This window comes from Crassostrea angulata, chromosome 10 (assembly GCF_025612915.1).
Source record: "Crassostrea angulata isolate pt1a10 chromosome 10, ASM2561291v2, whole genome shotgun sequence".
In the NCBI taxonomy this organism is placed as follows: domain Eukaryota; kingdom Metazoa; phylum Mollusca; class Bivalvia; order Ostreida; family Ostreidae; genus Magallana; species Magallana angulata.
This window is the reverse complement of record NC_069120.1, coordinates 2,164,519-2,192,341: the sequence shown is the minus strand read 5'-3', so window position 1 is coordinate 2,192,341 and position 27,823 is coordinate 2,164,519. Positions and strand designations below refer to the sequence as shown.

General features: G+C 38.0%; 3 protein-coding genes and 1 pseudogene across 3 annotated transcripts; all 4 read right to left on the bottom strand.

Moving 5' to 3' along the window:
- Positions 1-257: 257 nt before the first annotated feature.
- LOC128167928 (uncharacterized) lies at positions 258-5,722 on the bottom strand. The gene is made up of 8 exons (XM_052833920.1): positions 5,567-5,722; positions 5,011-5,145; positions 4,664-4,905; positions 2,005-4,559; positions 1,705-1,872; positions 1,302-1,567; positions 1,000-1,185; positions 258-810 (listed from the first exon to the last, which is right to left on the bottom strand). The coding sequence occupies exons 1-8, from the start codon at positions 5,600-5,602 to the stop codon at positions 655-657; spliced, it is 3,744 nt and encodes a 1,247-aa protein (XP_052689880.1). The 5' UTR covers positions 5,603-5,722; the 3' UTR covers positions 258-654.
- A 1,435-nt stretch (positions 5,723-7,157) lies between these two features.
- Positions 7,158-13,094, bottom strand: LOC128166801 (uncharacterized). The gene is made up of 8 exons (XM_052832184.1): positions 12,982-13,094; positions 12,685-12,822; positions 12,015-12,256; positions 9,011-11,697; positions 8,743-8,907; positions 8,296-8,576; positions 8,006-8,191; positions 7,158-7,303 (listed from the first exon to the last, which is right to left on the bottom strand). Exons 1-8 carry the CDS (start codon positions 13,036-13,038, stop codon positions 7,181-7,183), a joined length of 3,879 nt encoding a protein of 1,292 aa, XP_052688144.1. The 5' UTR covers positions 13,039-13,094; the 3' UTR covers positions 7,158-7,180.
- A 2,990-nt stretch (positions 13,095-16,084) lies between these two features.
- Positions 16,085-21,287, bottom strand: LOC128168131 (uncharacterized). Its single transcript, XM_052834235.1, has 7 exons — positions 21,150-21,287; positions 20,628-20,762; positions 19,891-20,123; positions 17,504-19,575; positions 17,123-17,403; positions 16,838-17,023; positions 16,085-16,652 (listed from the first exon to the last, which is right to left on the bottom strand). Exons 1-7 carry the CDS (start codon positions 21,198-21,200, stop codon positions 16,422-16,424), a joined length of 3,189 nt encoding a protein of 1,062 aa, XP_052690195.1. The 5' UTR covers positions 21,201-21,287; the 3' UTR covers positions 16,085-16,421.
- A 607-nt stretch (positions 21,288-21,894) lies between these two features.
- LOC128164460 (somatostatin receptor type 5-like) lies at positions 21,895-23,381 on the bottom strand (annotated as a pseudogene).
- Between the last annotated feature and the right edge of the window lie 4,442 nt (positions 23,382-27,823).

The following is a 27,823-nucleotide window of genomic DNA, read 5'->3' as shown; positions in this document are numbered from 1 at the left end:
TACCATCATACCCTTAACACAAAAAATGTTCTGTCCTTCTGACATTTAAATTTAAGCAAGAAAAATATGCATTATGACTACATATTTCTATTGCTAAAATCAGAATTTACCCTAAAATTAAGAATAAAACATGGACATATAAAATCTGCCCTAGTCAACATCAGCAGTTGGATATCGTTTAACTCTTCTGTTTAACTTCTTTGCCCTTTGTATGTTAGGATTTTCAATTTATTATATTATGATAAATGAAAAAAAAATTAAGTCGTGCGCATTTTACTTTTGCATAAAAATTATGACAATGACAATAACATAATAACAGAAATTAATTACAATAGTTTGTCAACGAAAATAATTTTTGATATCAGATATAAATAAAATACTGTATTGTCATGTAAGTATAATATCACAGTCGAAGAGATACGTCATTATTAGGTCTTTTGATGGATAATTCATCACGTCTTTCATACTTCCTTTCCATAAATTAAATAAAAATGTAGTTCTGCCAGATGATAATGATCCTTATGCTGACTAAGTGCTGGGAGGGGGTAATAGTGACTCTACATTCCTCAACGAGTTTGTCTTGGTGCGTTCAGTGGTCTACCTTCCTTCAGACTGCTGCCTGTAAGTCTCGGTGCGTTTAATGAGCGGGTTTTTCTACAGTTTGAGGATTACGGTTCCGTCCCTGCGGCTGATATACTCTGGGAGGAGTGTGGGGCGCGGGGGTACACGTTTTACGGAGTGGGTGGATTTTCCGGAAACAGCCCTGGTCGGAGGACGGCTTTTTTGGATGTCATGCAGCATGGCCTTCACCTAAGATAAAATATTTTGAACAATTATTTACATTCAGCATACATGTATGTCACAAATCACAAACCCCAACACGTGTTACTCAGTGAATTTACATCCACTGTTGTAAATATGACACACCCTAAAGAAATAATGATTGATTACTTAATTAAGTGTCAATTTGCGACAAAAATGTAACTTAACCATACTTACCCACATGTAGAAGGCGGCGGCGCCTTTGCTGACGTCAAGGATCTGCCACATACTGAAGTCCTTCAGTAGTCTGCTCACAAAGTCAACGCGGTCTCGAGGCACACTCTGAATGTTAAAGCGCGTGATTCTGCGCATTATGTACAAGTGTCCTGTACGAAACAGAAGGCCCTGACATGCACTGAAGTCCTGCAAGCACACATCATAATATAATATAAATTTGTCATATAGTATCATATAATATAAAACACGAATTATACCAGCATTATCTTCAATCAAAATGTTTAGGCTTAGATCAGATTTACCTTGCAGTCTTCCGGCTGGTCTCCTAGCAGGACAAGCGTCGCCATGATGCACTCGTGCACCCCTTCCGGTGGGTTAGCGTACTGCTTGATTTCCGTCAGTGCGATCTGGTTGATTTCCAGGGTGACTCGAGTTACCTTCTCCTTCCGTGTCATTTTGTCGATGATCTTATGCACCACCACCACTCTGACGTCATCAGGCGTCTTGGTGACATGGATTGTTTCATCCATCAGAACCGGGGTCTCCATCTTGCATTCCTGCACTAGTCCTGCAAAAGATAAAAACGTATCGAAATCCTGCATTTCATATCAATCTAAAAGAAAATAATAGCACATAATGCAACCCAAATAAAAAATCATTGTATATTTTTGGCTCATACTTGTTCTAAAATCTAAAAGACCATACTTTGTTGATCTTTAATCTTCTTCATGACATCCTTAACGGCCTTCGGGAAAATGGTGTCTCTTTTCGTTTTGGACGTTGATTGGTATAGTTCCAGATATTTCAATATAAGATCAAGGTCTTTAACTTTTAAGGCCTTTCTCAATTTTGCCTTCATCTCTCGATTTGTAGCTGTGAAAAAACAAAAAGACTGCTGTAAGAAACTGCTATAAGACACAAGCAGCGTAATCAATATGCATGTAATCACTATAGTAATTTTTTTTTACTTCACTATGACCGGTTAATAAGGATAAATATTTATACCATCAGTAAATCGTCCCTGTAGGATTTCGTCCAGGAGATCGGTGCTTTTGATTGACCTGTTATCGGGGACCACCGTCCCGTAATCCACCTTATCTGACAACTGGTTCTTCTTTGTGGATGTTTTCGGTTTGTTTTCTGCCTCTCTAGTCGGTATCTCCTCATCACTGTCGACAAACACGTTCCCACCGAAGCCAAATCCATCAAACAGTTTAGAATCGGACATGGACTCATCTTGGCTGGGATTGGAGGTAGGGACCCGGATGACTGTGTATCGTCCCACTACTTTAACGCGCGGTCCAGTCTCCTTACTCATGACATCCACTTGATATCTGCCGTATCCTTGGATTCGAACCTCGATCCCGTCTTTAGTTTTAATCACGGCTGCCTTGTCACCGGGTTTGTCATTGGCATCCGTTTTAGTCATTGATGTAAAAACAGATTTAATTGGATGTTCGATATTGATTTTAACAATGTTTTTTGTTGTTTGAAATGTTCGGACATCCAAATCATCTTTCTTCTTTTTCTTCACACCATCATCTTTTTTATCAGCTTCTACAATGGACACGCCTTTTCTGTTTTTTGAAAGTGTTTTGTCATCACCCTTTTTCAGAACACCTTTTCGAGGGGAACTCTTTCCGTCACTTTTCGAATCTTTACCCCCATGTGAAGAGGAATTTTTAGGTTTTTCATTATTGTTATTGTGTGTCGTCTGTTGTTTTGTCCCGTTTACTGTTTTATCTAAACTTCCGGTTGTTTTGATACTTCCCCGAGATGGTTGTCGCCCATAGCCCGTGGAAGCCGGCGGTTTATTGGTACTGGATCCATCGTTCGTTGAAAATTGATCACTGATTGGGAATACGTCTACATCAGTGCCAGCCTGTTGTCTACTCTTTGCCATGTCGCCTGTCTCAGAGGATATCCTCTCTGTGGTAATGGTTTTTGTATCAGTCCTAGCCTTGGCTAGTTGGGATTCACTGTCAAGGACAGTGTTCGATCTCTCAAAGCCAGACTTCATGTCTTTTACGCCTTTCCTGGCTTTACCCTTTTTTGCCAGTTTTTCCAGTTCCTCTTTACTCAGCGATCCTGTGGACTGAATCAGAAAACTGTAAATCTCCTCCACTTTTTTGTTTTTCTCCTTCTCGTTCCATCCAAAAAGATTCAAAGAATAAAGTCCAGCTACTGGCAATTTGAGACTGAATTTCCAGTTGCCCTTCTCATTTGTATCTTTGACACTCATGACCTTCTTAGCAATTGGGTTTGATGTAGATAATTCGCTAAACAAGGCGGCATCTTTACTAGCCGTTAAATTTAAGTCAAGTTTTCCATCCCAAGCCATCAAAACACCATTGTTTTCATCCACAGCTTCTACATCCAACTGAAACGCTCCTAATTTAGAGCCGATTTGACTTCCCAGAATAAACGGATAAGGATCGTTAGTGGCGTCCCCAGTGAACTCGATCAGATACGTCATAACCGTGGAGTCAGGGATCTTTCCACGCAATGCGTCAACATCGGCAAATATTTTAAGAGTATAGTCACCTTGCTCCGGAAGTCGCACGTACACGAAGTATTCCTGTCGGACTGTGTCCAAACGACCCAGCGCGTGTCTGCTCATTGTAGCAGCATCAAACTTGGTGGAGCCCAAGCAGTGGCTAATTTCTCGGGCTTTGGACGCTGGAAACCGAATTTCAACGATGCCAGTTTCTGTTTGTATAACGCTTGACTTTGGACTTATGGGAACGATCCCGAGTTCTTCAGCGAGAGGATGTGGCCCCCACCCATGTTCTGGGACTTCGGGAAATCCTTTAAAGTCTTTGACTGGCACTCCACAGTGGATTAAATATGATAACATGAGATTAAATGGACTGTCTTTAGAATTATCAGTGCCGTATACGTCCAGCCTGAATCGACCAATGAAAGGAAAGCTTACACCAAATTGTAACGTGGTTTTTGATTTGCTCATCATCACGTATTTGTCAAGGTCACTGGTATCAGTATTTTCCTCTACGTCTAACTCTGTAACTGAGTACTTGAAATCAAGATTTGATGACTTGTCTCTCGGTAAATCAAAGCTAATCTTACAGGGTCGTCCATCCGGCCGCAGGATACAGTTGTCGGTGTCGGAAAATCCTTTACTGATGCTGAGACCAAGATGGTGGTAGTGTTCCCGGAAGTACGGTTGCTCCTGGAATCGTTCCTCTGTGATAGGATTGGCCAAGAGTTGCCATTGCTCCTCGTCCGGAAAATGAGTAAATATGAACTTTTCTGGGTCACACAGGTAAAAGAACTCGTTGACCGGGCGGGGTTCTCCCTCCGTGTCCCCCATCTCGGTCGACAGAGTTATCTGCCCGTTTTCATCCACGGTGATTTGGTCCCGGTACTGGGCGTAGGGGATGGAGGTGTGGGCCCAGAACGGGTCGATCAGGCGCCACTCCCCGTTCACGTATACCGCGTTCCATTTTGACGCTAGTACTTCTTTCCTGATCTGATCACCCACCTCATAGAAGCCGTGCTTAGAAACGCCATTGATCACGACACACGGAATGTTAGCAGACCTTGTAAAAATAAAAACTCTCATTTACTCTAAATTCTACATTAAGATTTGTGAGAATATTAAACAAGTTATGAAATGCTAATTTATCAATCATTTTCTACTCACACACATAAGACATAGAGTAGATTGGCATGATCACCGAAGTCCGATTGTATTTTTATTAGGTACTCTAAAGGGCTATTTTCTGGAGGAAGAATTTGGGATATGATGCTCTCTTCGTCAAATGATGTCATCCATCTAAATATAGCACGGATTCGAAACAGGTCGTCAATGACTTTAAAGCTTTTGGATACCACCAGGTGATCCGCGATGTCCCAGAAATTCTCTAATAGAAGCTCTGGTGGTGCCTACAAAACGTATTAAGTGGTTTGTAACGTATTATTGCATTATCATTGAGAATATTGATAGTATATGTAGCAAACGGTAGGTTGAGCTTCAGTGCTGACTTTTACCTTGAGAGCCGTTTGATCTATAGAAGCAAAGTCCACTCGCTTGAGGAGTTCCTCCTTGGTTATTTTTGGAGGGACCACGGGGATATCCGCTCCCTCCCCGAACGTCCCTGAGGCCTGGTCAAGTACGTCATCAGCCTGATAAAACAACATAAACATCAGCGATGTAAACAATGAACAAAAGCATTCATCCTTGTATCGAATGCTTATAACTAGCAACTTGGAGCGTGTGAATTTTATCTATCTATTTATTCATATATATATTAATTTTCATTTATTTATTTATTTGTTCATTTATGTCTTGGAAGTCATGGATCATGTTTTCAGCCGCTGTTTCAAATATTAAGAAAACGTTTTGAATTTTGTAAAAAAAAAAAGAAGAAAGAATATCAATCTGATCTTCAGTGTCTTTCAAATTTCAAAACACCGTTTAAAGGAATTTCAGTACATGAGACATATTTTATTATACTTAGGACATGGCAATGACTTTTGATATGCTATACGTATTCACAATCTTCGAATAATTTAAAGAAAAAGGCTAAAACTGTTGTTTACGTACCGCGAACACCCTGGGTCCCTGAGCCTGGTTCCCCATAGTCTCACTTCAATATAAACAGACTCTTGGGTGTTCCTCTCAGCATCTATCCCACAATGCAGTGCTATCCGCGGGTTTCTAAGACTGTCGGAAACAATTCTGACGGTGACCTGTGGGTCCGCTTTATCCCTCTTAATCGTCCTACAGTTACTTATTGTCCCTATGCTGGACAGCAGAGGGGAGCGAAATGTTTTTGTTAAAGATTACTTTTTTACTTATCCCTCTACATACTTGGAGCTAACGCCCGACACAATAATAAGACGAAGGACTGAATTTAAATAGCTCTCAATTCAAATTAAATTTGTGTTTTTATTTCTACTTTGCGCTTAGCCTAATTATTTGCAAGTGGATATTTGCTTTAATATTTATGAAGTTAAAGCAAAGAAATAAGGAAAATGTGTCAAGAGAATTCTGTACTATATTTACACCCATGAAGTGTTTTTCTTCGCTATTTCTTAAGAATTAAAAAGTGACATGACTGAATTCAAAACAATCTAGTTTTAACCAGTTTGATATATACGCTATCAATTGCTTTGTTTTGCTGATTAAATGTTCAAATAACTATCATGGATAATTAAAACATCATTCATTACCAATTCTTTCTTTGTTTATTTATACAATCTGTGACTGTTACATTAATGCATTTTTTTTTTGATTATGTTTATTGATTCATATCTGAACAATAACTGGTAAAAATGTTGTAAGTTCAAATTGATTTATTTCACTTGAAACATAAATTATGTTGCACAAGGTACAGTGAAAATAATTACAAAAGGATATAAAATGTAAGGCGCAGTGGTATAGTAATGTAGTATTTATAGAGTAAAGCAGGATTACAAAAATACATTCCATATCGTTTACGTAGGAGAACCGTCCAGCTAAAAAAATTACTAATAAATACTTATTAGTTTACATATTTTTTTGTACATATACATGTACATGAATTGCTTCCATAATCTATTATTATTTTGATGTAAGTGAGATGAGACTATCTCACTTTACAGTCATATCGTAAATTTACATTACAAAGGATCTCCCAAATGTGTCTTATAAATGTACTTCCAAATAAGCATATATTTGTACATTTCACAAAACGAATATATAGTAGGTACAAAACAACAAAGCTGTGAAAATCATTTAATTTTTTTAATGAAAATAATGCAAAACAGTGATACAGTTGTCACTGTTCTTCATACAAGTTAATCTGTAATAGCGAGGATTATTTTCTCTGTGTGGAGATGATATACAATATATACAATATATCATTTACGACGAAGATTTAAAGATGGGTAGGCTTAAACTGTTTGAGTAATTTTGTTCATTTACATGTAATTAACGGTTAAATAATACAGTACGTGTAAGTTACATGAGTACAGTTTGAGCATTTCTTAGCTAACTGATATGTAGTATCAATTTTTGTTCTCTCGCTAGATCACAATTTCCTGCGTACACGGTTCGAATACGTGATAATACACCCCCCCCCCCTCTCCTGCCAGCAAAATCAATTAACCCTCGCACCCCCACCCGGAAAAATCATCCGGATCCGCGCTTGCATGAAGTCATCTCTCTGTGAAAATTTTAACGTTTGCCGCTGGGAGGCGCCATACTGGAGGATCTAGGCCCGATGTTCCGCGCGGACGTTTTCCCGCTCTTCCGCAGTGAGTTTCTGTAGGACTCCGCTTGTTGAACCATGTTGTTAGCCTAAAATATTTCAAAAGACTTGTGTGTCATACTTGTAACGAAAGGTAACTCTGAATATTTACATGACATTGTGGTAAAAAAGCCCTTGAATATTGAAAAAAGATCATTGCGTATAATTGTCTAACGCATTTTTATGTACATAATACATATTAAAGAAAAGAATTGTACCTTACGTTTTTAATTTGCTAAAGAAATTATTTTTCGAATGTAAATATAAGATATCATATTAGAGATGAAATATGACACGTCGTACATTTGTAGTTCATAACCTTATTCATATGTAGAAACAGCCAGACTGAAATCTACACGATTGGTACACACCTACAGCGATCTAGGGAAAATCACGGACTGCACGAAATAATCATGACGATGTCAGGCTCAAAGTCTCATAGGAGACGATTTGGCTGTTTCGTTTAGCTAACGTACTTACGTACATTAGCATTAATTTAGTGAATTTTACTTACTTTTCATAATCAATTTATCAATTAGCTAAAAGAAAGATGTTAATATAAACAATAAAATGCTTTCTTTGATGATTCATTCGAGTAATGAAGGTAGCGATCATTGCAGATTTTTTTTTACATAACCCGCATTTTTTCTGCAATGTCGCTACCGTCATATCCCGAATGAACCACCAGAAAGCATTTAATTGCTTAAATAAAACAACAAGAATGAAATTCATAACAATGTATCACCACTTACCCAAGTAAAAAATGCTGCCGCTCCCTTGCTGACGTCACGAATTTGCAGATACTTAAAAGGACTCATGATTTTCTGCGCAGCTGCAACAATGGTGGGATTGGTGTCTTTCGGATCAAATGTCGCAACACGCCGTAGAATGCTCTGTTTTCCAGTTTTAAACAACAAAGCATGACATTTTTTCCAATCCTGTTTAAACATTATCAAAATTATTTGAACATGCTCGTCAATACAACATCGACAGTTAATTATTCTAGAGAACTGAATTGGATATTGGGTAATGAATCGGTCACCTTGACAACTGTAGCCCCCTCCCCCAGGAGTAGGAAGGTTGCTCCCAGGGTCTGGTGTACCCCGTTGGGAGGCTGGGTGTACTTCTTCATCTCTGTGACGGCGTTCTGGTTCATGTCGATGACCGTGGTCTCTATCTTCTTCATCCGGATGTACCTCTCCAGCAGACGATTAGCCAGCAGAATCTGTACCGTCAGCGCCATGTTATAGTTGTACTTGTGGGCACGGTTTATCGCCTCCCGTAGGATATCCGGGTCTTTTGATAACGTGGCATTTATCAAATCTGGATAGTTCATCAGTATAAGGGTTTTATTAATTGTCATAAAAACTAATATTTTCATTTACAAAAAATCACGCAATACTCTTTATATATGATAAGAGAAGCTCTTTAAAAACATACACGTAAAATAGAGCCAGATATATCTAGCCTCATTAAAGTTTAAGCTTACTGTCTTTGGCTTTCAGCTGGTTAATGATCCGCCGAGCTTCCCTTAGTAGTTCATCACTCTTTGGAGGCTGTGTTGCTTTGTATTCTCCAAATATGCGCACCAGTTCCTTCAATTTTCTGTTTCGTATCGCTCTGTGTAACTTACGGACAATCGTACGTCGACGTGCTGTAATCAATTGAAAACATGGTTACATGAATGACTGTTTTGAAGGATCCGAATTTACATCATTTATTTGTTTCTATAGGCATGATATAAAATCATAACTGACCAGCACGGTATTTATCTTTGGTATCTTTGTCCATGTTTTTTTCGTCAATGTCGGGCTTTACTTCTGCCTCAGATTCCATGGTAAGGCGCTCGTCTTCATCATCGCTGTAATCGTCGTCGTTATCATTGTCCACCTGGTCCTCGGCGATGACATGCGCTGCCACTTTCCCGAACGCAGACACGCTTACGCTGTCGTTCCGCGTGGAGTCCTCTCTGTCGCTTTCCTGGACCGTGAAGATGCTCTCTGAGTCTACGTCCCCGAGACTTCTCCCGTCTGAGGAACTAAAGACATCGTCACTTTCCTTCTCTTGGTTGTCGTCTGATTTGGTTGAAATTGAGTCCCTATTCTGCCTGCCTTCTTTAACAACTACACTGGTAACAGTACCTGCGGCAATTTGGTTTTCAGCTGGAATGCTATCGGCTGAACGACGACCTTCATTTTCCTCTTGTGTACTTTTTGGGCGATCATTGCGATTTTCGTCAGTGCTGACATTCTTAGATTTAGAACTTTCTTCTTTAAGCTTAGTTGTGGTATGGATAACAACTGCAGTATTAATTTCTGACTCTTCTCGTTTTTCATTGTCGTTTGTATTTATTTTGTCTTCTTCAGCATCACTGTTTGACTCTTTTTCATCTTTCTGATTATGAGAAGGTGTCTTAATTTCACTATTCTCTCTATCTCTGATTTCACTTTGGCAATCACTTTCTTCGTCGTCCCCTAACACTGTGCTTTGATCTACATCATCGTTTTGTTGCTGCTCTTCATCATTCTCGTCTATCGCTTCCTCTGCTTGTTGCTGCTCCTCAATATTCTCCTCTATCTCTTCCTCTACTTCTGCTTGAGGTTTCAGAGATTCTATCAAGGCGTCGATATCATCAGTATAGGAGTCAATAGAAGGCCGGCGGCAGATAGCGAACCTCGCTACAGTATCCAACACGTTTGATTTATCCTGAGCCCATACATCCATCACGTACTCGCCATCCTCCTTTAACGTGATGTCAAACGTGTCGGAGTTGACCGCCACGGAGGGTCGCGTACCGTTTTCCCCGTCTCTGCCGTCGCGGCGACTTATACGTGTAAAGACTTTTTCTGACGCGTCTACACGCGGGATTGGGATTGTGATGGTTTCCTCTGATGTCCTAATAGTTGCTGTAATAATGTCGTCCTCCTCCTTTGTATCCTCTGCAAACTTAACGCGCTTAACATCACTGACGATGGAAGTTATCATGTAACTCTGAATCTCATAGACATTGCTACTGTCCTCATCTATGGCCGCTAGGACATTCATAGAGTAGTCGCCCGGAACGGGAAGTGTTAAGTCAAATACCCAATGGTTGTCCACATGGGTGCTCTCTATCTTACCTCTTGCTTGGGCGTCTTTGTTACTTGAAGACAAGTCACACATGAGGACCAATCCCTCGGAGTGTGTTTCAAACTCAACTCGTGCTTTTCCGCCCCAAGCTTTGACCATTCCGTTTTGATAACTTATGACGTCAATACCAAACTTTTCTGCGTAGGGCTTTGTTCCTACGTTGCCACCAGCAACATTAGGGAAAGGTTCGTTTATCTGTTCGCCTCCATCGAAATAGAGGAGTAAGTTTATGATGTCCTTTGGAATATAATTCTCTATTTTGTTTCCCCCGTCGTCGGCGAATATTTTCAATGCATATTCTCCTTCTTTTGGTAATCGAACTTTCACTATATACTTCTCTTTATCTCTTCGCGACAAAATGTACTTGCTTAATAATGCTTCATTGATTAGCACATTTTTCAAAGAACTAGACAGGAAAGGAATATCTTGTACCTCGAATATAAATTCAATTTCTCCGGTTTTCGTGGTGATTCGTCCACAAGGGTTTTCTTTATTTCTTAAACGTATCCCAGCATCCTCTGCGTGAGGTGTTACACCCCACCCTAGGTCGGGGCAATCAGGAAAAGGCAGAATAGAGTCGCTTTTCCCATCGCACTGAATCAAGTAGGTACAAAGAAGTTTGTAGGATTTGGAATGTTGCACATCAACCGCAAAAATATCAAACTGGAACATTCCAGTGACCGGTAGTCTGCTTATGAATTTGACTTGTTCCTCTGTGTGCTCAAAGAAAACAAAGCGTTCGAGAAGTAAATCTACAGGCTTTTCCTCGCCATTTATCACTTCCATTTTCATCTGACTAAGGTTGTAGGCGAACTTGTAGAATCTTCCTTCTGACATTGGTAACGTAAACACAATATTGACCGGACCCCCATCTGTGTAGAGAATACAGTTTTTACAGTTATTTCCAATCTCCATGTCCAGTATGTGGAGCTGTTCTCTAACATAAGCCCTCTCTTGAAATTCCTTCTCTGTAATCGTAGACTTCACCAGCTGCCATGCAGGCTCGTCCGGAAGATGGGTCCACAACAACTGTTCCGGATCCACCAGGAAATAGAAGTCATTGAATGGCACGGGGCCCTCGCCGTCCTCCATCACTCGCTTTAGACGGTTCTTCTTTGTGAGCTCCACTCTGTCTATTGAGTTCCTCTCATCAACACATACGGATGCCCAGAAACAGTCCACAATTCTCCACTCTCCTTCCACATACACGGCGTTCCACTGGGAGGCCATACTCGTTCTATCCACTTCTCCACCAAGCTCGTACATGGCGCTCTTCGTCATCCCGTTGATGATAACACATGGTATGTCCGCTAGTCTATAACAGAAAGGGGAAAATTAATTATCTTACATTCGTTTGATTAATGCATAACAACACTAATAAAAAATCCAACGCGTTCTGTAAATTATCAATTCATGTTACATCAAATAAAGTTTAAATGTTTCGTTTTGAGGTATAAAAATCACATGTACTTGTTTCATATAGCTAGTACGCTCAATCAGCAAATACAATAACATTCTTAATGTTTGTAGTAAATTAATTAAAATGGACATGGGCATCTTAACTTGCTAAATGGTTCTGTATGAACTTAGCAGAATGGGATAAAAAAAATGGAAGAAGAATACTCAACGCACGAGCACATGGTGTAGAAGAGGTGGGCGTGGTCGCCGATCTCGCACTGAATCTTCAGGAAGTATTCCAGCGGGGATCCGTCGGGCGGTAGTACGTCTGTGTCGATGTTCATTATGTCATACGACACTATCCAGCGGAAGATGGCGCGAACTTTGAACAGATCATTGACGACCTGTCCGTCCGGCGTCACAATCATGTACTCCACCACATCCCAGAAATCCTCCACCAGAAGGTCCGCGGGAACCTAGGGTGTGTACAGACACAGATGATCTACATGTAGGTATCATAAGCGGTGGAGATCACAGACACAGGTAATGTAAGTATCATAAGCAGTGTGGACCACACATACAGGTAAGATAGATATTATAAGCAGTGTGGACCACACACACAGGTAATGTAGGTATCAAAAGCAGTGCGGACCAGACACAGAGATAATGTAGGTATCATAAGCAGTGTTAACCACTGTGACAGACACAGATAATGAAGCAATAATAAGCAATGTTCCAAGAATAGACATGCAATGAAAATTTTTGCAAGCAGTAAACAGACAATATACAGCTTTGTAAGATTTAAAGCATTATCGATTATGGTTCAAATATATGTTAATTTTTTTGAACAGATATATATATCTCCAAAGGGAGGCAACTATCGGCATTTCTCTCAATAACCCACCTGCAGCGCAATGTCATCGATAAACTTAAGGTCGACGTCTTTAAGGAGTTCTTTTTTTGAAGTAAGAGGCGGATGTGGACTGGGCTTCCCTTTCTTACCCACAGTTCCACGGTGGATGGGCGTGGCTTTCTTTGAATCCTGTGTTTAAAATAAGCATATTTCAAAAGTGTTTATAATTGTTACAGAAATAGCAAAATATCAAATAGTCCATGTGTTGTTGACGTAAAACAATATACGACATGTATATCCAGCTAGTCATGAACAAAATGAAAATGAACCCTTAACAGTAATTCTTACCTTATCCTTACTTGCTGATGTGTCAACAGATGGCGCTTTAGATGCCCCTGACCCCATTATTGTCCCTCGTCATCACACAGCAACACAGAAGCGGTTCTTGACTGTCAATTCCAGTGTTTTCTGTTTCTCTATCAGGTTGTAAAACTTGACCGATTGACCTACATTTAACAATTTCCATAATCCCTTATTAATCGATTACTGGGTCGCGGATCAAAAGGATTAGAATTATTAAATAGGTGTTGATTTCCTTCTAAAGAGTGTAATCCGCAATGATTTAGCTGCCCTCGTCTAGTCAGTATATAAAGATATGTAAGCCAAAACTGTCCCCTTTGTCAGATATTGGATGGTCTAAGGCGCGAAAGCGCCGACAACTGTTTATTATTTGATATAGTTGACAATTTAAGATTTATAACTTACATTTAATGGTTCTCCGACCGTCAGCCTCAAAGTATTTTTTCTTCATAGAAGTGGCTTTTTTTTGTCCTTCAAACTTTATAAATGAATGAAATAAAAAAAAAAAGAAATTTATTGATGGGTTCCATGCATTTTACAAAGTTATCGCATATTTGTCCACGATGGAAATAGTGCCATTGGAATAACATACAAGTTGAGATCAAAATTAAAAAAAGGTTGTACCGGTGCATAGATTGCTCGAACCCCTTTACCTATATGCACAGGGACCAAGCCCGTTTTAACATTAATTTCAATGTTACCATAAATAAAGAAAGGGGTCGAACTCTGACCCAGATAAAAAAACTACCAGCTCGCTTCAAAAGCCTAATAAATCAATTACTTGCAATATGCATGTATTTTTCAGAAAAGTAATGTCTAAGATACACTCATGCCGAATTTAAGTTGATGGGTCTTAAAATAGCGGAGATATACGTCATTATTCTCTGGAAGTCGCCAGTTTATTTTTACTCGGACATTTACCGGTCCAGGGCTCACGATGGGATTTTGCCTATGACAACAGCAGTAAAGCAACTAGGTATTGATGCTCTAAAGTTCAATGTATGTTTACAAAATTGTAAATGTAATTGCTCTAGTTGATTTGTGTTATGAAAACACCAAAATTCGCATCCATATAATAATACTGGTTTGATAATTTTATCAAACATGTCTATTTTACAGTCAATTGCTAAATTATGGATTCTGCACTTCCCAATAACACCGTACATTGCTTTTGTAGCTTTGTCAAACAGTTCTTTAACATTAAGATTAAAAGAGTTGATTTTACAAAATGTAACACCTAGGTATTTAAAGTTGTTAGCAATTTCTAATTGGGAACCTTCAAAAGTAAAACAGTACAACTTATGTTTTTTAACCATTAGCCTTAAGACGACACTCTTTACAATATATAGAAAAACCATTGAGTAAGTGTTGAAAATCTTCTGGATTTTCTGACAATAAGATGGTATCATCTGCATACAATAAGACAAAAAGATTTAATTAAAGATTAAGATATTTCATAATGTTCTCAGACAGGCGTGACAAACTCTGACATTGTTTCTATACAGATACTACTATAAATAAGATCATTCAAATATAGTGAAAATAAAAAAAGGTGATAAATTTCCCCCCTGTCTTATTCCTACTGTACATTCAAAAAAATTTTAATTCATAATTAGAGGAGCGGACAGGGGTGAAAAATTTAAAGGGGCTTGATTTTGGTCAAAATATTTAATTTTGTACCGGTACATTGAACCTATGTAAACAAAAACAGGGCACCAGAACTTAATCCATTGACCAAAACTTTAGACTTAATACCTCTGTACATATTAGTGATAATTTTAAAACATTTTCCATCAATATTCTTCAATAATACCTTGTTCCATTAGCCAATATGCCAAACAGAGTCAAATGCTTTCTAAAAATCTATAAAAGCACAATATAGTTTCATCTTATGCAATATGAAGAGTTCGATAAGTGAATACAATGAAAAAATATGATCTATAGTACTATGACCTCTACGAAAACCTGCTTGGTTCTCTAAAATGAGTTGAACATTATCAGCATATTTGTTTAACCTTTCATTAATGATAGCAGTGAATAATTTTCTAAAACAACTCAGAAGTGTAATTGTTCTATATTTTTGGTGTTCTGTACTATCCCCTTTATTCTTATAAACAGGTATAATGTTACCACTAACCCACTGTGTGGGTATCACACCAGATTCAAATATTTAAATATTTCTTCACGAGTTATTGTTTGATTATAATGAGTAAAAGAAGTAGAATGAAAACTAACTACTAAACTGTGATATCTGGTCAAGAAAATTCTTGATTTGTCCATGCAGGTGCCTTGCTCGTCTTAATTTTACTTAAATGAAAGACATATGATAAACTCTAAGTGTGTTGGGTCATAAACAATAAACTCAAGCAGGTACGCACGTTGTTTTACTCCGTTGAAAATTTATATGAAATAAAAAAAAACCATAATTAAATCAGGAGACGAAGTTTTAAATTAGTATATTCGTTGTTTACTGTTCCATTATGAGATTTTTACATGTATTTCCTTTTAAACCAAAATTTTAATTTTTCTAAAAGAGGCCGATTAGAGAGGACTCACATTTTCTCTTTTTAAATTACAAAATTTGAGAAGAATGTTTGACTGTTCATCCATATATATAAGTTTTATTTGAAGTGCAGAGAATTCTACTACTAAAGAAGAATTAAAGTATATAAAGCTAGTTCCACAAGGAGTACATCATTAATGGGGTACTTGGATGAACAGAGTACATGTAAAGACGACCAGGCACATGTAGTCCTTACAGCGAGGGAGTATTAAAGCAATCGTGTCGCCATCGCTTTCACAGGTCAATGATCACTTCAACTATATCAAAGTCTAAGCATGGTGATGCCATTGTTAGCATGTTTGTTTGCATACAAAAATTGGGACTTCATACAGATTATTTAGTGATGGTATGATACATGTAGGTTATGTTGTGTCTTTGTCATTTTTTAAGGATTAAATTTTTCTTCGTTGGATTTACAAACTCTAATTAGCGGGAAAATTGTCTAAAGATTTAATTTGAATAACTAGTATTCAACGAACAATAAAAAAAATAATGGAATTAGATGAATTGCCACCGTTAATTACTTGCTTACTTTGATGAATAACGTTTATTTAAAGACAAGCATAAAAGCATAGGATAATATTTTTGGTATCATAAGTACTGATACAATATATACAAGATAACCATTTGAACTGGTTTTTCATCTTCCAAAATGTGCAGATGCTAGCCTGTGACATATATTCACGAGAACAAATTACTTTTATATACCATTCAAAAATAATTTACATGACATACATGTATGTGCAGGAATACAAAATATTTTCATCCTATCTTTATATACAAGTATATGTCTTTATATCTTTGTCTTTTATATCTTCGCGCATTCAGTTCGCAATTGATTTTAGTGCTATTTGGATTTGTTTGGTCAAGAATTGCGGGACTTGACGGTGTAAGTTCTGTTGATGGTATCCTGGGTGTTGTATCTAGGGAGTTTGTCCGGTAGCTGGGGTAAATGTGACCTACTGGTCCGGGCCGACGCCGGACCCCGTGAGATTGTTTGTTCTACATTTCGGACATCTTCGGTCACTTTCATCCACTCGTCCATTGGACGACTAGCGCCCCCTGTCTGTTCTACTTCGTGTATCATTCCCGACGCCTAGGTAAAAAAGTAAAAAGCCAATAAAAAACTTAAATATAAACCGAAAAAACAGTAACAATAGAAAAATGCACTTGTATCGTCTCTTCGTTCACTATTCAGGGCATTGTTGCGCCCGATTTTCTTTTTAAAACATTCAATTAATGCATCTATAAAAGATCTTTAAAATTTGCAGACTGAATTACCCAGTTGTAAAAAGCTGCCGCGCCATTGCTAACATCCCGAATTTCCTCCAGCGTGAAAGGAGAAATGATTCTCTTGGCCTCTAGAGCCACATCCAGGAAGCAATACTTAGGGTCAAACATGGAAACCTTCCGCATAATAGACTCTTTTCCTGATCTTGAGAGAATCGTCTGACATGTCTTCCAATCCTAAATTTCAGATTCATGATAAAGTCAATGCTACTTGTATGATGAAAAAGTGCATCCAATCATCGACAAAAGAGAATACATGAGATTGTGTACAAATACCTTAACGTCCTTTCTAGGATATTCTAACAGAACCAAGACGGCCATGATTGATTGACGAACGCCCTCTGGCGGATGTGTGTAGGTTCTCAGCTCGGCTGCAGTTGATTGGTCCATGACGAGGATATTGTGACGTAACTTTTCTATCCTGGCAAGTTTGTCACGCAGGCGCTCAGCTGTCACGATCTGAAGGTTAAGAATTCCGTCATAATTTGCCTCTTTAGCTTCACGAATGGCACGTTTCAGTTTTTCAAGATGGCGAGTTCGGGAAGCAGCTGCAAGTTCTAAGAATAGAAAATTAAAACATAGCAAATGATGTCGTACAGTGGTGAAGAGCAAATTAAAGAAAATAAAGATATTGTTTATCATTAAAAGAGTCCTTACGATCTTTAGCGTTGAGAAGATGCAACAGCTTCCTGGCGGATGTCAGCGTCGGGTCATTCTCGGCCGGCTTTGTTTCTTCGTAAGCAATGATAAGCTGCTCTAATGCATCTCGATCCCCCAGTTCCATGGCGCGGCGTTTCAACATCAAAATGTGACGTCGTTTTCTCACCATGTCTAAAGTAGCTCCAGTTTTCTTTCTGTCCATTGTTTCCGATTTTGTTTCTGATTTGTCTTCATCCTCCTCTACCTCTTCCTTGATTCGGTCCATTATCACCATTGGGTCGTCTTGCATGAGCTCTGTTGTTGTTTTACGGTTGAGTTGGTAACGGGCTATACAGTTTAAGAGTCCGAACTCGTCCTTGTCGTAAAGGTTCATCATGTACTCGCCGTAATCGTTGAGTTCCGCCAGGAACAGCTTGTCGCTGTCGTGATCAATGATCTCAATCTGAGAACTGTCCGGGGGATCGTTTGCGTGGAGACGCTGAAGACAGCAGACGACATCCAGGTAACCACGTGGTATGGGAACCAAAGCCTCGTTATCGGCTGTTTGAATGGTCTCTGTTAAAACTCTGGTCGGTTTAAACTCTTCCTTGGTGTCTCTATAAGCGTGTCCGTCTGAGAAGACGAGATATGAATGGACATTGTACACCCGACTGCGTTTTGGATTTTCCCGCGCAAAAACGTTTATGGAGTATTCTCCCTTGACAGGTAAGTCTATGTCAAACGCCCATCTATCTTCGATGGTCTGACGGTATGACTTAAGGTACTTCATCGCCTCGGGGTCTGTCGTATGGATCTCAACCATTAGTTCTACATAACTCATTGCTGCAAATTCAAGACGAATTCGACCATCTTTCGTTTTAAACCGACCCTTTTGGATTCTTGCATTGACTCCAATGTTTTCAGCTATGGCCTTTTTCCCAAGCATGCCGTCGGGGACGTTGGGGAAAGGTTTATTCTGAATATCATCATTTGAGCAGCTAATGAGGTAGTTTAATATATTATCCGCATCACCTGGGAGTCCTTCTTCATTAGCGTATATCTTCAGAGCATACTCCCCACCTTGTGGAAGTCTGATGTGGATGAAATGTTCTCCATTTTCCTCCCGTACAAGAATATATTTACTGAGTGTGGCTTCATCTAAAGTGATACTCTTTAGAAGCTGATGTATCTCCATTTTTTTGTTGGTTCCTAGTTTAATGTCAATTTTGCCGTCTTCAGTCACAATTACGGCACTATTATGGCTTATTGGCACTACCCCCGAATCCTTCGTCTCCTGAACTGGCCCCCAACCAATGGCCGGCTGGTCAGGCAAGGGGAGGCAATCCTTCTTTGGGACCGTACAGTGAATCATATGAGAACATATCAGATCGAATGATTCGTGTATCTTTTCATCCTTTCCATAAACATCTAATTTAAATTTACCTGACAATGGGAATCTCATTGACAGCCTCAACAGACCGTTTGTTTGTTCAAGCAGAACAAACCGATCCAATCTTAGATGATGTCGGAACTCTTCGTCCCATTTATTTCTGTACATTGCGTACCGGAACTGTAGGTCTTCCGTCTTTTCCTCTGGAAACCCAAACCGTAACCCGAGTTCCCCTTCTTCCGGTATAATAATCTCTTTGAACTGGAACTCGTCAAACAAGTTGATGTTCATGGAGTAAAAGCGTTCCCGGAGATAGACGTGCTCCTCAAACTCCGTGACCGAGATCGTGCTCTCCAGACACTGCCACTCGTCCTCGTCAGGGTAGTGGGTCCAGATGAACTTTTGAGGGTCCGTCAGGAAATAGAACTCATTGACCTCGTTTTCGACATGCTGGTAGGCACCATCATCATCTTCGTCTTCATCAACGTAGTTTCCGTCAGCGTCCACTAATTTCCACTCCTTGGACTTCTTTCCAACGACGCATGCTGACGCCCAGAATGCGTCAATAAAGCGCCACTCTCCCTTTAGAAAGACGGCGTTCCACTGAGCTCCCATGTTCTCCCGGTTCACTTTGCCTCCGACTTCATAGGCGGCGCTTTTAGTCATTCCATTAATAATAACACAAGGGACGCCTAGCATGCTGTAATAAACGAATATAAAGGAAATGGGAAACTTTATGACATAGATATTGATGTTAATTTTTAAAAATCAAAAGTAAACTGCCATATATTTACAATGCCAAAGCGTAAGTGCATTTACATTTACATGTTATTCAAATCTAAAACTTTAAGCAGGTTACTGGATATGAAATCATCCTGAAAATCAGCTGACCCATAAACTTAAAAGTACAGTTTAGTTTTTAAATAGTCGATATCACATGTTATGAATGTAAAAATAAAGACGATTCGTCAATTTATATTACTTCATAGTTTTACCACCAACAAACGATGCTCACTTGCAGAGACCCCATATTAGGTGGGCGTATCCACCCTGGCTGGTCTGCATTTTGATGAAAAACTCGAGGGGGGAATTTGGGGGCGGCTCATCAGCGGCCTTCAAGTTATAAATATCTTGATGCACGACCCACAGAAAAATGGCGCGAGTCAGTGCCATATCGTTCCAGTAGTCACGGAATTTAAAAAAGTTGATGACGTCATCAAAGGTTCCAACCAGCAGCTTGGATGGTGCCTGTGTGATAAAAACGGCATAAATAGTAAAATATCGTGATTGATTTTTTTTTTTTTTATGAATTGAATTAAAAGGTAGCTTATAGTGAAATTTTAATTAAAATTCCTTGATAGGCTTCACTATCAAGGTAATAATTATAGAACATGAAAGTAACATATAACAAAATTATTGCAGGGTTCCTGAACCAGTCAACCAAGTGAACCAATTTGAACCAAGTTTAAAACTCGAATGAGCGGTCCAAATTAAAAGGGCTGAATGACCATTACAATATTCTAACTATATTGATCTTTGGAGCACAACTCTGTATAATAATACATGTACAGGAAAATCATCAAATTTCTTTGCTAAAATTTATGAGTTTTTAAGTACTAAATAATAGAAACTGTTGATATTTTTTAAAATAATATTTGAAATTTATAATAGGATTTGTTGATCACCTAGCTTCCTCAAGCATTAATCACTGTTAAACCGATGTTAACAATCTGAGGGAACAATAGAGATTACCTGTAGTATGTAACTATCGATGTCCTTGTACATCGGCATCTTGAAGAACTCGTCTTTGGTCGTGATGAGGCTGCTGGGTCGGGGCAAGTCCTGCTTCTGCTCGGGGATCTCCCCATTGAGCGTCGGGATGTGTTGCTTTAAAAACAAAACACATAAAAGGATACAATGTACATATAAAACCCAACCAGTGCTCTATATTGTGACGTACTTTCTTTGAACTTTGCCATCCATAAACTTATTACTTTGTATATTCTCTTTTCACCATTCTGTTGTCTAACAGGTTTAACCGTCACTGAAGTTCGCCACAACTAGGACAAACATTTTTCCTTTTTTCAGAGTTTTTTGAAAAGTACATTTGGTCAAATACTTAAGAATTTGAAAATTTAAAATCTGTGATTGCATTTTGATTATAATATTTCATTCATACTGATGGATTAAAAACAACAAAAAGATTGAGAGGCTCGGGGTAATTTGACGGACAAAGAGCGTGTTATATAGCCCTGTATAATGGCTGGCGGTTACCTTGTCAAACTCGCTGATGGCGTGCAGATTCTTACTCTGGTTTATCCCCATTCTGTCAGGATAATGAACAGAAAAATATCACAGAAAATTTCACTCAATATCCGCCATTTTTGTTCGGTCTGCGTGTATTGGTATCTAATGAAATCGGATTAGTGGGATTATGACCGGATCAAAACGAACTGATTTACATGTTGTTAGAGCCCCGAAATAAAGGCTTGCCTGCTTGTTTAACTATGTTTTAATCCTCGGTTATTGAGAAATATACAGCATGTTTACTTCCTTAACGCTATGTTTGGATCTATTTGCATTGCTTGTGGCTTGGACATTTGGTAGAGCATATTATTTGGACGCGTTAAATTATTGTTACTTTCCCTTCAGTGACGGCAAATTAACAATTAACGATGTCATTACAACACATGTATATCTATACATTATTTCTTTACCGGAAAAAAGCGCACCGAAAAAAGTGATGGATATTAGAATGAACTAAAGCAGGATTCTTTCCTTAAAAAAATCATTTAAATTCTAATGTAATTTCAAAACATGTTTGCGGTATTAATTATTGATATTGTTTTTAATGATAAGCATTGTTTATTGCTTGATCAAACATTAACCTTTTCAAGTAGTTGTTTATGAAATCAACTGGATTTTTAATACAATTTATTCAAAACATAGCAATTGAATCTAGAATTCTTATTTCACACTAAAGAAAAATAACAAATGATTGTTGCATGTTTTTACTGAACAAGACAGAAACCCTTAAACTGAGGTCACTTTTGTATCATTTGCTTCGTATTATGTTTTCCTTTACTTAGAATAATTACCTAAAGAAAACACAAGTCGTCCTCCAAAACTGTACTGTGGATAAAAACTTTTATTGTTTAAGTCGTTGAAATTCAGTAATAGAAGAAGAGAAAATAAAGTTCTTGTGTTAACATAATTAGTCGTAGTTCATACGGTCGACGTCACCGTCACTTGTCGTCTGCGCAAAATGGCTGATCGTCTGCAGGAAAGCATCTGCTTAAGTTCCACCGAAAACAGGTCGTCCATGAACGCATAAACGATTGGATTGGCAATGTTATTGACAACAAAAACATGTCGACAAATCGGAGTCCTAGCAGCATTCCAGAAGACTGCGTGTCCCAGAACCGGTCGGAGGTAGTCTCAAACAAAAACAAGATCGTCTTTGGCACAAATCAAACGAAAAAGATGGCGGTTATCAACATAAACATCAGCGTCACTTTATAAACTTTCAATCGGTGTTCTTTTAATTTACTGCTCCTAGTCGTTGCGTTTTTAGTTGATTTTGTGTAGCGGAAATAAATCTGTTTTAATACCAACTTTCACATAGAGAACTAGTAACAGACAAACAATTACTGCACCCATCGACGTCAAGATGGCGCTGTGAATAAGAGAAAATGTCTTCCAGTCGGCAGAAGTTAGTCTACGACAGGCATTTCCTGTGATGTTTACTTTCTCTATTTCAACCAAATCTAATCCGTAAGTAAAATAAGACGGAACAGAGACGATGAGAGATCAAAGGAAAGCCAGAAAAACTAAGAACCGTTTCCATGGAAGCGACATCTGGCGGCCGAGAGGTTTACAGATCTTCAGGTAGCGCTGGACGGCAATCACCGGTAACAGTAATACAGACAGGACAGTTGTCAGATACCCAAGGAACCAGCTGCATTTACACAACGTCTCGTCATTGTAATTCACAGGGAATAGATTGAAGGACAAGTTAAATCCAGCGGAGAAACTGACAGAGAAGGCGTCCACCAGTGCTAGGTATGGGACAAAATATCGACCCTCGCCCTCCCCGCCAAGTCGGACAGTGTACACAAACACGACAATAGCGTTACCAAGGATTCCAATAAAGATACAGAGCGCCAAGAAGACGGTGTTTGGGAGGAGGACCCTAGAGATCTCCTTGCTTATCTCCGCGAGGCGTACCTCCGCTGAAAGATTACCGGAAGTGTCCACGATGTCCATCCAGCGCCTCATGTCTGGCTATCAATCTGCCTGAGGAACAAGAAAGAACACTCCAGAAGTAGTGGCTTTTATTGATGCCGGCAAGCATCGATTGTATTAACCGAATGACTTTCATTTCATAATTGTTTTTATTTTATTCAGGTATATCACAGAATACCATCATATACACATATAAAAATATAACAGAGAGAAAAAGAGACATTATCTCAGCACTATGCAACTTCATAAGGAGTTTTTATTAATGTGGTAATTAATGCATTACTGATACTTTCAATATCAAACTATTTTAATTTTTTCCTTATTGTTAAGTTAGACCTTAGAATTTTATCAGGATTTATGATTATTTTTTCCTGATAACCCTAGTTTTTACGGCATTGAACAAACCATGATGGTTATATTTTTGTGTAATAAAGCCCATCAGTCAATGTATATTTACAGTCTGTTCTTAATTAAAATTGATAGAGCATGATGTAATATATGTTCAAATGGGATTTTATTTTTTTCCTTGCTCTTATTACATGAGTTTTTGTTTCTGTTAATAGTATTTAACAAATAGTCATATTTGTGTTCCTTTATTTTTAACATTTCATTATTTAATTAATATAACTAGACCGTTCATTCATTCATTCATCCAAGCCTCGACAATATATAAACCAATTCAACTCGTTGGATAAAGTAAATATTAAATCACACAACTATAGATGTTCTATTTATCTCATATAATTTGATTTATATTATGAAGCTTTTAAGACAGTCCCTTATGTGACTCGAATTGAAGTTATCAAAGAGCAAACGATAATGCAACGTTGTGTTATGCGGTTATTGTGACCTTGCGCAACACAATTTAGTACGTCATTTCAGAGATAAATCTAACCGTTTTTATGTAAAGTTTCTTTGAAATAAATCTTGAAATAATTTTTTTATCTATAGATACTTTTTCTTAGAGCTTAGTCAATTGATTAGATAGAAATACTGATCAGAAGCTTGAATAAATAAATTTGTTGACAAACACAAAGTTGCGAATGCTCGTTTGTGCGAGGAACAGTTATTGATGTTTATTAAAGCTTACTGGTGGTGTAAAAAGTGTTGGGAGTTTCGGTAATTTCGGTAAGCTCTGGTATAGAATCACAAATAAAGCGTTCTGTTTTCATCGCGTCGTCAGGATGAACTCATTGATAGCTAACATTATTTGCAGTTTTATAAACTACACAGTTATGTACGAAAGCCGAGAAGGATCATTCGAGATTCGAGATTCAAAATACGAGATTCGAAATACGAGATTCGAGATTCGAAATTCGAGATTCAATATCTAAATTAACCAATCAAATCATGGATCTGAAACCTGTATCCTAGTGTCCTTTCTGATATATTTCATTTTGTCAAATAAAATATACAAGAAGTCATGTTGTATATTTTATTTGACAAAATGAAATATATCAGAAAGGACACTAGCAACATCAAACTGTTCTAAATAAAGATCATTCGTACATGCTCTTTCCTACAAATAAATGTCTTAATAGCTCTTAATAAATGCTATGTTCACTTCTCCCTACCTAACTAAATAATTATGTGTATTTACTTTTACACAGAATATCTAAGTAGACTAGTAATAATGCAGTGTGCTTCGCGGATCTAAGTGATTTTGTTTGCCCTGGTGCATTTCCACCTGATGCGTTTGAACCCTGGGGTATTTCACCACCAATAATAGTTTAAAACCCGGGTTTATTCACCCCTTTTGTGTAAAAATGCGGTTATGGTAGAGAACTTCATAAGCGTAGCTAATTTTTTCTGTAGGGGGTCCTAGGCCAATTTTAAAAAATTTTACTATGTAAATTTAATAAGCTCCAATTTTCCCGAGGAGGGGGTCCAGATCCCCTGACCCCCTCCTTTCTAGATCCCCGCATGAAGATTAGTACATGTATCTAAATAATCTAAATATAAATAATCTGTCTTGTTTCACTAATAAATATGTAATAATTCCGGATATTTTAGGTTCAGCCCGGACCGGATTTTCTTTTAGTTCCTTTGTTTATTACGGGCCGCCAGAAGGCGGTCCGTTATTTGATATACATTTAAATATTGTCACTGCGTTTCTGCGGGATAGCATTTTGTTTACAGAATTAATACTATGCTTATTTTTATGAATTAAAAGAAAATTTGCATGAAGAAATATGTTTTATGCCTTTTCAAAAATATTACATATTTTTTGTTTTGCTCGTAAATGTAAATTAGGTCATAGACTATCGTGATAGGTGCGTTATCGGTTTATAGGTTATAGGTTTATCGAGACTACAATCTATTCGGGAAATTTCGGATTTTTTCATTCTTTTCAAAACAATGTATCGGGATCGGTATACGGGACATAAAGACCCGAATAACAGGAAAATTTATATAAATGATATCACTTCATACTATGGCAATACTCATGCAATTACCGTTAGAAATGCTTACAGTAACGAACTCGATTCTTAATAATAGTGGTAAAATGTTAAACTTCAAAACGTGTTACTAAAAATATATTAAAATTTACCATAAAAATTAGTACAGCCAACTCGTTATTTTCTTCTTTGTGAAATGTTTGTTATGTAAACAACCAATGATGATTCATACAAAAATTACAATATTTTTTGCGGCCCATTTGACGCTTGCGTCAATATGATTTCTTGTGTCACGTGATACATGGGTATAAATACGACAGTGAATCAGCTGTCGGCTGCTTAGTTGAAAATCAGCCGCAGAGAGAGGAAGTTGGTGAAGTTTAATAAAAGGTATTGTGTCAATACAGAGCTTGCCCGTTCGTAACGGTGTTAAGTGTTTTAGATAGGCCATAGAGAGGTTGTCCTCTTGGTACTGTAGGCATTGCAGTCATTTTGGCTTGTCAGTCTTTCACAGTAGGCTTTCCTCGGAGAGGCTAGCCATGGTTCCTTTCTCTATTGGCTGATCAGACTGTCGTCCAGGCCGTTGTGCCCACTGTCCGTCCTGAATAAGGCAGCCTACAGTGTGCACAGTGGTTGAAGGGCTACCACATATACTGTCCGTCCTGAATAAGGCAGCCTACAGTATATGCAGTAATCTGAGGACGGTCAGTCATTTTAGCTGAGTGGTTGACCTCAGTGGATTGTCACTGTGGGTGTGTACTGTCCGACCTGAACAAGGCAGCACCAGTACATCACACACAGTGTCAATTATATATATTTATTACACCCTTGTTTTGTTTGTAAATATTCTAGATTCCCTGAGATTGCTTGTTGATTATTAACCTAAGTAAGGTTAGGCTATACCAATCATTTTTGACAATCAATAGAAAATCATTATATTATAAGACTTTGTTAGTGTACACCCAAAACCCTGGAAAAGACCAGGCACGAACCCTTCCCCTGGCAGTACAAGTAGCTCGGTACGTTACAAATATAAGCATTACTTATCGTTTTTATGTATGCATACAGTGATACACTAGTACTATGATTATAAACAAATCATTGAGATATTATCACATCATACGGAATTATTAATAAATACAATTTTTTTTCCTTTTACTCAGTAAATAATTTATTATGAGTCTTACATTTGGAATTGTTTTCAATATAGAAGGATACCTACTCTCTACAATTAAAGGTAGGGATGATAGGGTGCCAGTTTGTTCACATTGCCGATTTCTTGTGCAGAGAACAGTAAAACTTTTTAAAAATTTGATTGTGCATGAATATTTCAAAATTAATTGTTGTACATGTATTTTGTTATAATTCATTCATTGTTATATCAACAAGAAAGAATAAAAGCATATGTTTCACAGCCAAGTGAAGTTTCTCTGTAGTTTCCTACCCCCCCCCCCCCCCCCGCACCAAAATTGACAATAATTACATATAAGTCATACAAATGTTTACTTTTTTTGTAAGTGAATCTCTAAAGATGTAAATAAGCACTGCAAACAAAGATGTGTGTATTTAATATACTACTACATTACACTTAGCCAGATAAAATGTAATCAGGATGAAGCTACAAGGGGTGAGTGGTGCAAATTTACCAATTTGTCGCCATACACACAGAACACCAAATAAAGAAACTGTGAGTGGTGTGTGGAATGCATAAAAGATGGCGGCAAATTATCTCAAATAATCAGTGGAAAAACCAACAAATAGACTGTTATTTGTTACATATCCTGCAAAAACATTGATAAAAAATGTTATCGTCCCATAACATAGCCGATTATGTAAATGTGTACATATGGTCAACGTACATGTAATTCCAATATACAAGAAGGCGGACGTATCAGGCGGGGATCCAGAAAATTAAATTTCAAAAATGATCGGTTGAATTACATTAAATGCTTTGAAAATTGTTTTAAACTATCGCACGGGTCAAAATGCATGATAGAAGCTATGTACAGTAGTATTACCTATTATAACAAATGAGAGTATAGCACAACTGCCACAAGCAATACATGTCCTTTACCGGCACCACCTCCCTCCCCATAAAAAAATGAAACGATTGTCGTTTTATTTGCTAAAATGGGTGTGGTTCAAGATTTTTCTAAAGGACATACCCGATTAGAATTGAAAAAGAGTCGTACGTTTAAAACTAATTTTGTCAAATTTTTTAGATGCATTTGGTTATATTTTGGTCCATTTGGGTAAATAGATGCCCCAGCGCAGCTCTTATTTATATATAATCAGGCCATAAAT